The sequence below is a fragment of the Oncorhynchus nerka genome, linkage group LG9a (genome assembly GCF_034236695.1).
Source record: "Oncorhynchus nerka isolate Pitt River linkage group LG9a, Oner_Uvic_2.0, whole genome shotgun sequence".
Classification (NCBI taxonomy): domain Eukaryota; kingdom Metazoa; phylum Chordata; class Actinopteri; order Salmoniformes; family Salmonidae; genus Oncorhynchus; species Oncorhynchus nerka.
Window position 1 is genome coordinate 34143452 of NC_088404.1, and position 12421 is coordinate 34155872.

At 39.8% G+C, this 12421-nt stretch overlaps 1 protein-coding gene across 4 annotated transcripts in view; it reads right to left on the reverse strand.

The window, feature by feature from the left end:
* LOC115125157 (voltage-dependent calcium channel subunit alpha-2/delta-1) overlaps positions 1–12421 on the reverse strand; it is a 191920-nt gene that overhangs the window by 94054 nt on the left and 85445 nt on the right. For all 4 annotated transcript variants that reach the window (XM_065022513.1, XM_065022511.1, XM_065022512.1 and 1 more), the window contains exons 7-10: positions 6392–6523; positions 1060–1129; positions 836–886; positions 587–686 (exon numbers count right to left, since the gene is read on the reverse strand). In XM_065022513.1, the coding sequence (XP_064878585.1) occupies positions 587–686; positions 836–886; positions 1060–1129; positions 6392–6523 (353 nt within the window). The remainder of the gene's footprint in view (positions 1–586; positions 687–835; positions 887–1059; positions 1130–6391; positions 6524–12421) is intronic.

The following is a 12421-nucleotide window of genomic DNA, read 5'->3' on the forward strand; positions in this document are numbered from 1 at the left end:
CCAGGAAGAATAGCCGATGCTTCTGAAAAGCTAATGGGGATCCAAATCAACAATACTCCAACCATACATCACCACAGTGTTGGAGACAGCAACTGGTTTCTCAGTGTGTATGTAAACACAACTGTAGAATGCCTTACTGTAGACATGGTGCAGTAACCTATCAGTGTTGTTGTCAACCATTGGGTTCAACCAGGATTCTATTGTTCTCTAGTTGGTTCTAGTTGATTGCAATCGGAGTTCATCTTTGAGAGATAAAGAGAGAGGAAAGAGAGTGATGGATAAGTATTTCACATGGTTCTCTGAGTAGCACTCTTGGGCTGGTGTACTGAGTGGTCCTGGGAGCACTGGGTAGTTGTGATCCCACTCCCCAAATTGAGCAGAGGGCATTTCATTACTGGCCTGTTTTAAAGAGAGACAATGGAGAAATCTATATTTCATTACTTCTCAATCAACCCCATATCTCTCTCTCTCTCTCTCTCTCTCTCTCTCTCTCTCTCTCTCTCTCTCTCTCTCTCTCTCTCTCTCTCTCTCTCTCTCTCTCTCTCTCTCTCTCTCTCTATGATTGAATGAATGTATATATACTTACATAGACCACGTTGACATAGTCATCATCAGACAGAGTCTCCAGCATCTCACCGACAGAGGTCCTGATCAGCTTCAGAGTCAGACCAGACACACTGCCACTCCTGTTGAGACATGGACAGTTACATTCAAACCACAGAATAAGACTTACGGTCAGCCAGACAACAGGGAGGTACAGTACTCTGGTATACTGTACTATGTTTAGATAGTTACTGTGAGGTAGTGTAATAGTGAAGTGTGTGTTGTGACTCACGCGTCCACTAGGATCAGCATGTCCTTGGGTGAGGCAGCTCCCTGAATGTACCTTCACACAGCAAATACACACAGAGGTTATAAACATACTCACAGTACACACATAGGTTAAAAACACAGTGCATACAATGGTTATGAACTCTTATACACATGTATTGTGCATAGAGAATCTGGTTTCTGGTGTGCATGAATGCGTGTGAGAGAGAGAGAAAAGAGGTTCCTCACCATGGTCTCCTGCGTACGTCGTACAGGTCGATCTTACTGGGGGTCTTCCGAGCATCCATCCATGGAGAGGCTGGAGAGGACACAGAGTCTGGGTTAACAACAATACTGTACTGTGAAACTGGGTTAGAATCCCTACAATACACAGTTTACTATCCAAACTGATATACCCTTAAATACCCTATTTAACACTGAAACCATGGAACAAATAGTTGCTGAATATTATACTCATCTTCAGTTTACCATCCAAACATTAAAGTATGTTTTACTTTTGATAGGAGTAAATTACAATAGTATGAAATACATTCAGTTGTGACAATGTGACTCTTCAATTAGGTCTAAGATAGGTTGTTGTTTCATCACGTCTATATGATACACCCACCTGCTACAGTATGAAGTAGAGTTCAGAAACAACCACTATCACAGACTTCCTTTTGAATGCATACGGTCTAGCTCCTATCTAGGTTAATGCTTTAAGTATATTAAATATAGAAACCATGGAAGAATCCTGGCTTTTGTTTACAGTATAAACAAACTACTAGAAACTAGGATACAGTCATTTTTTCATTGAATATTTAAAACATATAATATAGTTGCAGTGAAGCCGCTCAACAACTACATCACATTAGTTATCTAACAGACTCCCATCCAGAGCGACACACAGAAGCAACCAGGGTCAACTCCCTGCTCAAGGGCACGTCGACAGATCTCCAACAAGGTCAAAAATGGGGACCCGAACCAGCGATACATCAGCCACCAGCCCAAGCTCCCAATCGCCAGGCCACCAGCCCTACAATACCCCCACCCCCCCTCCCCATAGTTCCCCATTTCCCCTGATTAGTATGTTATATATGTGCCCTCTGTCTTTATCGGTTATTGTTCCCACGTCCGTTAGTGGTGTGAGTACCAATGCGCTGGTGTAGCTTTTATGCAGTGTAGCCTAGTGGTTAGAGCATTGGACTAGTAACCGAAAGGTTGCAAGTTCGAATCCCAGAGCTGACAAGGTACAAATCTGTTGTTCTGCCCCTGAACATGCAGTTAACCCACTGTTCCTAGGCCGTCATTGAAAATAAGAATGTGTTCTTAACTGACTTGCCTAGTAAAATAAATAAATATATATATTGTGTATTACGGGGGTCGTCCCATGTCGTTCAACAACGTTTACCCTCACTCTTTTGTTTGGGTGTATTAAAAATCCCTATTGTGTATTCATGCGCCTGTCTCCAAAATCCTTTATACCAGCGTGACAGATGTTCTCTTTTTCGTCTCATCCTCACCCACTGAATGACAATTACTGTAAGGAATTCTTTCCAAATACTAAAAAAAAAGGAAAATTAACAAATGTACAGAAAGATCAGTGTGAAGACCAAATTATAGAGGAATACCTTTTGAGGCTATTAAAACTTCTTCAGGGTCGGTGGGTCCCCTGCGGGATGTTGAGCTAGCTTAGGCTAATGCGATTATCATGAGGTTGTAAGTAACAAGAACATTTCCCAGGACATAGACATATCTGATATTGTCAGAAAGCTTAAAATCTTGTTACTCTAACTGCACTGTCCAATTTACAGTAGCTATTACAGTGAAAGAAAACCATGCTATTGTTTGAGGAGAGTGCACAGTTTTGAACATGAAAATGTATTAATAAACAAATTGGTCAGTCTTCATGCAAAATGTTGAACAGAAATGCAATGGTTCACTGGATCAGTCTAAAACTTTGCACACATACTGCCACCATCTAGTGGCCAAAATATATATTGCACTTGGGCTGGAATAATACACTATGGCCTTTCTCTTGCATTTCAAAGGTGATGGTACCAAAAAAATATTTAAAAAACTAACGTTTATTTCTTTGTATTATATTTGACCAGATCTAATGTCTTATATTCTCATAAATATAAGACATGGTACCAAGAATATGCATATCCTTGCTTCAGTGCCTGAGCTACAGGCAGTTAGATTTGGGTATGTCATTTGAGACGAAAATTGAAAAAAAGGGGCGGATCCTTAAATCCTTTCAGTCTGGAAAAACCGCAGGGCTTGATGGCATACCGGTAGAGGCATATCAATCCTTTTTTGATATACTCAAAGCTCCATTGTTAGATTGTTTTAACTACTCCTATAGAAATGGTAGTCTGTCAGGTACTAAGCGGAAAGGTCTGACTTCACTATTATTAAAACAAGATGGCAATAATATCTATCTTAAAAACTGGAGGCCTCTTACACTTCAATGTTGTGATACAAAAATACTAGCGAAATGCATAGCACTCAGAAATAAAAAGGATTTACCAGGTATTGTTCATCCTGATCAGACAGTTTTTTTACATGGCCGAACATCATAAAACATCTAAGAAGCCAGGCCTGGTATTTATAGCAGATTTTGAAAAGGCCTTTGATAAAGTAAGACTGGATTTTTAAAATTTTGGTCATTCTCTTATAAAATGAGTAAAAGTAATGTATAGCAACCCCAGGTGTATAATAGTAAATCACGGCTATTTCTCAGAGAGTTTTGAATTGTCAAGAGGAGTTAAACAAGGGTGCCCGCTGTCGCCATATCTATTTGTTTTGGCCATCGAAATGCTAGCTATTAAAATCAGATCAAATAACAACATTAAAGGATTAGAAATCAAAGGATTTGTTACGCGGAGTGGAACAGGGGAACCCAAGAGCAGACTCAGACGAGGAGACTGGGATGAAGTAACCAAGTATTTATTGAAACACAGGGGAGAGATGGAGTGCAGGTCAGGGGAAGCATGGGCGGATGGCTGGAAACCAGGTGAGGAGACGGAGGCTGGAACAAGAGGGGTTGAGAGGGGAATCCAAGGGATTAGTAGAGTGGGGAATCCAGGACAGAGTAGCAGGATGATGAGATGTGGGACTGGAGACAGGGACCAGAGTCAGAGCAGGCAGAATGAGCAGAGATTACGATCTGGCAGCATGGAAGTGGCAGGGTTGAGTATTAGTAGAGGTCTTGATTATGGAACAGGTTGCAGCTGGTGGGGATCTACTCTGACTCCAGCACACCTGTCTCTGCACGCGCGCGTGTACATGCACACACACACACACACACACACACACACACACACACACACACACACACACACACACACACACACACACACACACACACACACACACACACACACACCGGAAGAGCAGTAAAGGGCGTTGCAGGAGTAGATGTGACAGGCTTAAAACAAAGGTGTCCATGTATGCCGGTGACGAGTTTTATATTAAGTCCACAAGCTAGATCCCTGCAATGTCTCATTGAAGATCTAGATCACTTTTATGGACCTAATTATGATAAGTGCACAATATTACGTATTGGATCTTTAATTACCCTGCAGTTTACCTATATAATGGCCTGAAGGTGAAGTAGACATACTTGGTATTCATATCACAAAATATATACATAAGTTCTCCACAATGAAACTTGTAAAAATAGACAAGATCCTGCAACCATGGAGAGGTAAACACCTGTCTACTTATGGAATAATTGACCTAATTAACTCCATAGTCATATCTCAGTTTACTCACTTACTTATGGCGCTGCCTACTCCTGATGATTCCTTTTTCAAATCATATGAGCAAAAAATATTTAGCTTTATCTGGGACGCTAAACCAGAGAAGATAAAACGTGCCTATCTATTTAATGAATATGAATTGGGTGAGTTGAGATGATCAAATATAAAAGCACTAAAACACTCTATAAAAGCTTCACTTATTGAAAAGTTTTCCTTGAACCCTAAATTATTCTCAAATAGATGACTAAGGAAAGCTCATCCACTGTTTAAAAATGGCCTTTTTGCCTTTGTGCAGATTGTCATGTCTCATTTTTGATTAATTGAAAATGAATGATTAATTAAACAAGTATTGCAGAGCTGGCTACAATTTCAATTTCACCCCCCTGAAAAGATAGAACAAATATTACATCCAATATTATGGCTGAAGTCAAATATGTTGGTTAATAAAATACCCGTATTTATGGGAAAGATGTTTGAAAAGGCTATTTTGTTTTTAAATTATATTGTAAATTAGAATGGTAGAGTTATGTCATTCATGGAGTTATCAGAATTGTACGGGAAGGTCTGCTCAATCCAAGATTATAAGCAATTGATTATAGCGACACCTAAAAAATGGAGGAGGCAGGTGGCAGCGGGAGGAGGTACTGTAGGGAACTGGTCTGTCTGCCCAATATAAAGGACCAAAACTGGAGGAATAAAAATAGCATAAATAGGAAAGTTTACCAGTTTCATTTGAGGACCAGGATATTGACAGCTGTGCCATACAGATTGCAAAATAGTTGGGAAGAGATGTTTGATGTACCAATTCCATGGTACATGGTACACATGGCTAACCATGTGTATGTAACAAATACAATTTGATTTGATTTGGTATAGGGTGTGTGAGTTGATAAAAAAATTACGCAAGATTCAAGACATTGTGCTTTTCAGCTAAAATGATTATATAGAATTCTTGCCACCAACAAAATGTTGAATATTTGGGGCATACAATCATCGACGCTCTGCAGATTTTGTTGTGAGGACACAGAATCAAAATACCATTATTTTGGTTTTGCCCTCAGGTCGCCTGTTCTGGTCTCAGGTTCAGGAATGGCTGAATGCATAACATTGATCTACAATTGACCCTAGAAATAGTACTGTTGGGAGATCTGGAGAGATATACTAATACTCTTAGTAAAAGTACTTATCTTCAACTCGCAATCTATGGATTCTATTCGATTAGATAGATTGATATTGTATGTTAAACATCACAGCATAACTGAAAGATATATGGTGAGTAGAAATCTGAAGAGGGTGGCCAGCAGAGATAGATGGGATGGGTTGAGGGAAGCTGAGGGTTGGGATGTGGAACTGGAGACAAGTGGGAGTGGAGTTGTTGGGCGGGGGATAGAATGATGGTCAAAGTAAAACAATTAAAACATAACAAAAAGTAAGTTTGAATGACACTGATGGGCAATGGTGTTACAGCTAATGTCAGTTTGCCTGAGAGGCTGATGCAGTGCAGGTGTTTGTACACATGTATTTACAGTGGCAAGAAACAGTATCTGTTCATTTTGTTGCTTGTTGGTGCATGAGGGGGGAGGCACAGTAGCCTAGTGGTTAGAGTGTTGGGTTGGATCCAATCCCCGAGCTGACGAGCTAAAAAATATGTTGTTTTGCCCCTAAACAAGGCAGTTAACTCACTGTTCCCCAGTAGGCCATCATTGTAAATAAGAATTTGTTCTTAACTGACTTGCCTAGTTAAATAAAGGTTAACAGTAACTTAACAATGATATTATAGCCTCAATGTGTATGTATGTGTGTGTGTATGTTACCTGGGTAGTATCGGGCCAGTCCAGTAGCACTACCAAACACCTGCCAGAGCAGAGTAGGGTCATCGTCTCTGTTCTTCTTAAACACACCCTCCAGTGCCTCCGTCCAGTTCAACTCGTTCAGCACGATGGTGGCTACACACACACACATACACACACACACACACACACACACACACATATCACAGTCATAGTAAGTACATTCATCTGAAGATAGCTAGCTGGGAAAACCACATATCACAGTCATCGTAATTACATTCATCTGAAGATAGCTAGCTGGGAAAACCACATATCACAGTCATAGTAATTACATTCATCTGAAGATAGCTAGCTGGGAAAACCACATATCACAGTCATAGTAAGTACATTTCCCTCAATAAAGTAGCTATCAGCAAAGTCAGAGTTAGTAAAGGGGGAAAAGGAAGAGGAAGTGGTGTGAGGGGGGAGGTGATGTGGGATTATTTAAGACACTCGGGTTTCAGATGTTTTTGGTAGATGGGCAGGGACTCTGCTGTCCTAGCTTCAGGTTGAAGCTGGTTCCACCATTGGGTGTGAGGAAAGAGAAGAGCTTGGACTGGACTGAGCGGGAGCTGCCCTCCCGTAGGGGTGGGAGGGCAAAGAGAACAGAGGTGGCAGAACACAGTTGAACCTAGTCTGAGCTGTCATATATAACAAAGCACATTCAAGAGGAGAGATGAAAGATCTGAAAACAGGAGGGGTGTGTGTCTTTTATGCATGTGCAGAGCACTGAACTGTGTCAACGATTCACAGATACACCAAAATGTACACACTCTTTCTTACACAAGGATTAGACACACACACAGGCACACATCTCTCTCTTCTCCATCCATCTTTCTTTCACACAAATTTAATGCCAACTCCTTGTCATGCCAAACATGACATTGGCATTACAACGAACGAACATAGAAGTTGGCTAACGCGAAAACATATCTTGACAAAACAGTTCCAGATGACAATGCCTCTACAGAGAGATAAAGCTGCAGACTGTTTCCTCAGACAGGAGATTCATTAACATGCAGACACATGCCCACTCTCCATCCCTCTTCCATCTCTCTCCCACTGGAGACAGGGGCAAATACACCCCCCCCCAAAGCAATAACTGACCGTGTCCAAGGGCTAGCATTTAGACCTGACTAACTAATTCAACCATTCTTCACTTTATCCCAGGAGACACAAAGTAACTGAGTACTTGAGTACTCTAATTAATGTCAAAAATCCATCTTTAACCAGAGATCCATTTTTTTTTTTAAATACTCCGTGGCAACAAAGCGCTAGGCACGGATATCAAGCTGTTTCGATTTTGTGTATATATGACAGGGACGTTTTTGTTTGTTTTGGACTTCGGTGAGGGATTAATTCGATTAATTATGACTATTTTGAGGAAGTGTATGCCGGCTACAGCATCTCAAAATGGACAAACAGTACTATTGCCGCTTTTTTCCAATTTTTCAAGTGACGGTACTTTAAGGGAGTATGCGACTATTCGTTCAGTTCAGCTAGCCGAGTTCGAGTCCGAGTCCAGCCAAACTGAAGCATGCTGACACCTTTAGAGTACCGAAATCTGTACTTTCAAATCGCAGAACATCAAAAATCTGTTTTTAAACCATTTCACCTGCGTTTTGATTAGAAGTTCAGTGTATCTGTTTGCTTCAATAGAGTGATCAAGGGCGTGCAACTGTCGTGTTCCTTTACAGAAAATACATTCGTGCAACACATTCTTCAGAAAAAGCTTAATTTTCATCAGATGACAACAGAAGTGCTACTCTATTTGGCTGGCAGCCACACAAGTAAATGGGCTTACAATGAAAAAGCAAGGTATTTTTTTGTTAAAACAATGCATGGCCATCAAATTTATAATGTTTATAATAGAAAGAATGTAGCCAGCTACATTTCCTAATCGAATGTTTAGCTTGAAGTTAATCTAGCATTTAAAAAAATAATTACTTGTGTCATGCACAAAGTAGATGTCCTAACCTGATTTGCTAAAACTATAGTTTGTTAACAAGAAATTAGTGTAGTGGTTGAAAAACTAGTTTTAAAGTTTCACTAACTTAAGTGTATGTAAACTTCCAACTTCAACTGTATATGGGGCAATTTAGAAATTCTAACTTGTTATCTGTAATAGTTATGATAAATTAGGCATTGCTGCGTGCTGTTAGCATATAGGTAAATGCACATATTTTTTTCCAGTGCGGGACTTGTGTTGTAAAAAGTCATTTTAATTTAATTTGAGTACTCGAGTACTCAAAAAATTATAATAAGAGTACTCGAAACAGTCAAAAAATGTCAAAAGCCCATCCCTGATAGTCATTCACGTTCTAGGCAACTGGTTTCTAAACTTCACCCCAATTACATCCCTTCTTTCTCTTCATCTCTCTCACCCTCCTTCTCTCTGTCCTTCCTCGCTCTCCTGTAGCCCGAGGATCCACTTATCACCTGTTTGATGGATAGCCTTCTCTCTCTCTTGTGTGTGTGTAACACAGTTTGAGGTTCTGATTCAAACTGAGGAGGATATGAGAGGTAGGTGGACTGACACAGGTGTGTGTGTGTGTGTGGAGAAGAGTGATGGATGTGTCTTTTCTTGTTTGTGTGTGTGTGTGTGTTGTGTGTGTGTGTGTGTGTGTGTGTGTGTGTGTGTGTGTGTGTGTGTGTGTGTGTGTGTGTGTGATGGATGTTGTGGGAGGGAACAGGCATTATGAATGTAATGACACAGACACAGACAGCTGAGAGACCAGACCGCTGTCACATCACACTCACTATGATGGATGGACCACACACACACACACACACACACACACACACACACACACACACACACACACAAAACAGGTTGATGTTGGATTAAGACTACTATTCACAATGCCACCAACAATAATGTGAAAAGTGTAATGTAGAAACATGACATGTTTCAGTCTTATCCAGAGTGACTTCCAGTAAGTACATTCACACACCTCCATCCATCCATCCATCTCTCCATTTCACTCCTTCTCTCTCCTCCCCACCCTCTCACACTCTCTCGTTGAGTGTGTGCACATCTGTGTGAGTGTGAGAGTGTGAGTGTGAGTGTGAGTGAGTGTGAGTGTGATTTCATGTATTGGGGGTGTGTGTGATATATATGTATCATGTATTGGGTGTGTGTGATATATATGTATCCTGTATTGGGTGTGTGTGATAGATATGTATCCTGTATTGGGTGTGTGTGATATATATGTATCATGTATTGGGTGTGTGTGATATATATGTATCATGTATTGGGTGTGTGTGATAGATATGTATCCTGTATTGGGTGTGTGAGTGAGTGTGAGTGAGTGAGTGTGAGTGTGATAGATAGATATGTATCCTGTATTGGGTGTGTGTGATAGATATGTATCCTGTATTGGGTGTGTGTGATATATATGTATCATGTATTGGGTGTGTGAGTGAGTGTGAGTGAGTGAGTGTGAGTGTGATAGATATGTATCCTGTATTGGGTGTGTGTGCTAGATATGTATCCTGTATTGGGTATGTGTGATATATATGTATCCTGTATTGGGTGTGTGTGATAGATATGTATCCTGTATTGGGTGTGTGTGCTAGATATGTATCCTGTATTGGGTGTGTGTGCTAGATATGTATCCTGTATTGGGTGTGTGAGTGAGTGTGAGTGAGTGAGTGTGAGTGTGATAGATAGATATGTATCCTGTATTGGGTGTGTGTGATAGATATGTATCCTGTATTGGGTGTGTGTGATAGATATGTATCCTGTATTGGGTGTGTGAGTGGTGTATAGATATGTATCCTGTATTGGGTGTGTGTGATAGATATGTATCCTGTATTGGGTGTGTGTGATATATATGTATCATGTATTGGGTGTGTGTGATAGATATGTATCCTGTATTGGGTGTGTGTGATATATATGTATCATGTATTGGGTGTGTGTGATATATATGTATCATGTATTGGGGGTGTGTGATATATATGTATCATGTATTGGGTGTGTGATATATATGTATCATGTATTGTGTGTGTGTGTGTGTGATATATATGTATCATGTATTGGGTGTGTGTGATATATATGTATCATGTATTGGGTGTGTGTGTGATATATATGTATCATGTATTGGGTGTGTGTGATATATATGTATCATGTATTGGGTGTGTGTGATAGATATGTATCCTGTATTGGGTGTGTGAGTGAGTGTGAGTGAGTGAGTGAGTGTGAGTGTGATAGATAGATAGATATGTATCCTGTATTGGGTGTGTGTGATAGATATGTATCCTGTATTGGGTGTGTGTGATATATATGTATCATGTATTGGGTGTGTGAGTGAGTGTGAGTGAGTGAGTGTGAGTGTGATAGATATGTATCCTGTATTGGGTATGTGTGATAGATATGTATCCTGTATTGGGTGTGTGTGATAGATATGTATCCTGTATTGGGTGTGTGTGATAGATATGCATCCTGTATTGGGTGTGTGTGATATATATGTATCATGTATTGGGTGTGTGAGTGAGTGTGAGTGAGTGAGTGTGAGTGTGATAGATATGTATCCTGTATTGGGTGTGTGTGCTAGATATGTATCCTGTATTGGGTGTGTGTGATATATATGTATCATGTATTGGGTGTGTGTGATATATATGTATCATGTATTGGGTGTGTGTGATAGATATGTATCCTGTATTGGGTGTGTGAGTGAGTGTGAGTGAGTGAGTGTGAGTGTGATAGATAGATATGTATCCTGTATTGGGTGTGTGTGATCGATATGTATCCTGTATTGGGTGTGTGTGATATATATGTATCATGTATTGGGTGTGTGTGATAGATATGTATCCTGTATTGGGTGTGTGTGCTAGATATGTATCATGTATTGGGTGTGTGTGCTAGATATGTATCCTGTATTGTGTGTGTGTGATAGATATGTATCCTGTATTGGGTGTGTGTGATATATATGTATCATGTATTGGGTGTGTGAGTGAGTGTGAGTGAGTGAGTGTGAGTGTGATAGATATGTATCCTGTATTGGGTGTGTGTGCTAGATATGTATCCTGTATTGGGTATGTGTGATAGATATGTATCCTGTATTGGGTGTGTGTGCTAGATATGTATCCTGTATTGGGTGTGTGTGATAGATATGTATCCTGTATTGGGTGTGTGATAGATATGTATCCTGTATTGGGTGTGTGTGATAGATATGTATCCTGTATTGGGTGTGTGTGATATATATGTATCATGTATTGGGTGTGTGTGATATATATGTATCATGTATTGGGGGTGTGTGATATATATGTATCATGTGTGATAGATATGTATCATGTATTGGGGGTGTGTGTGATATATATGTATCATGTATTGGGTGTGTGTGATATATATGTATCATGTATTGGGTGTGTGTGTGATATATATGTATCATGTATTGGGTGTGTGTGATACATATCTATCATGTATTGGGTGTGTGTGATAGATATGTATCATGTATTGGGTGTGTGTGTGTATATATGTATCATGTATTGGGTGTGTGTGATGTATATGTATCATGTATTGGGTGTGTGTGATATATATGTATCATGTATTGGGTGTGTGATATATATGTATCATGTGTGATAGATATGTATCATGTATTGGGTGTGTGTGATATATATGTATCATGTATTGGTGTGTGTGATAGATATGTATCATGTATTGGGTGTGTGTGATATATATGTATCATGTATTGGGTGTGTGTGTGATATATATGTATCATGTATTGGGTGTGTGTGTGATAGATATGTATCATGTATTGGTGTGTGTGTGATAGATATGTATCATGTATTGGGTGTGTGTGATAGATATGTATCATGTATTGGGTGTGTGTGATAGATATGTATCCTGTATTGGGTGTGTGTGATAGATATGTATCATGTATTGTGTGTGTGTGTGTGATAGATATGTATCATGTATTGGGTGTGTGTGATAGATATGTATCCTGTATTGGGTGTGTGTGATAGATATGTATCATGTATTGGGGTGTGTGTGACAGATATGTATCATGTATT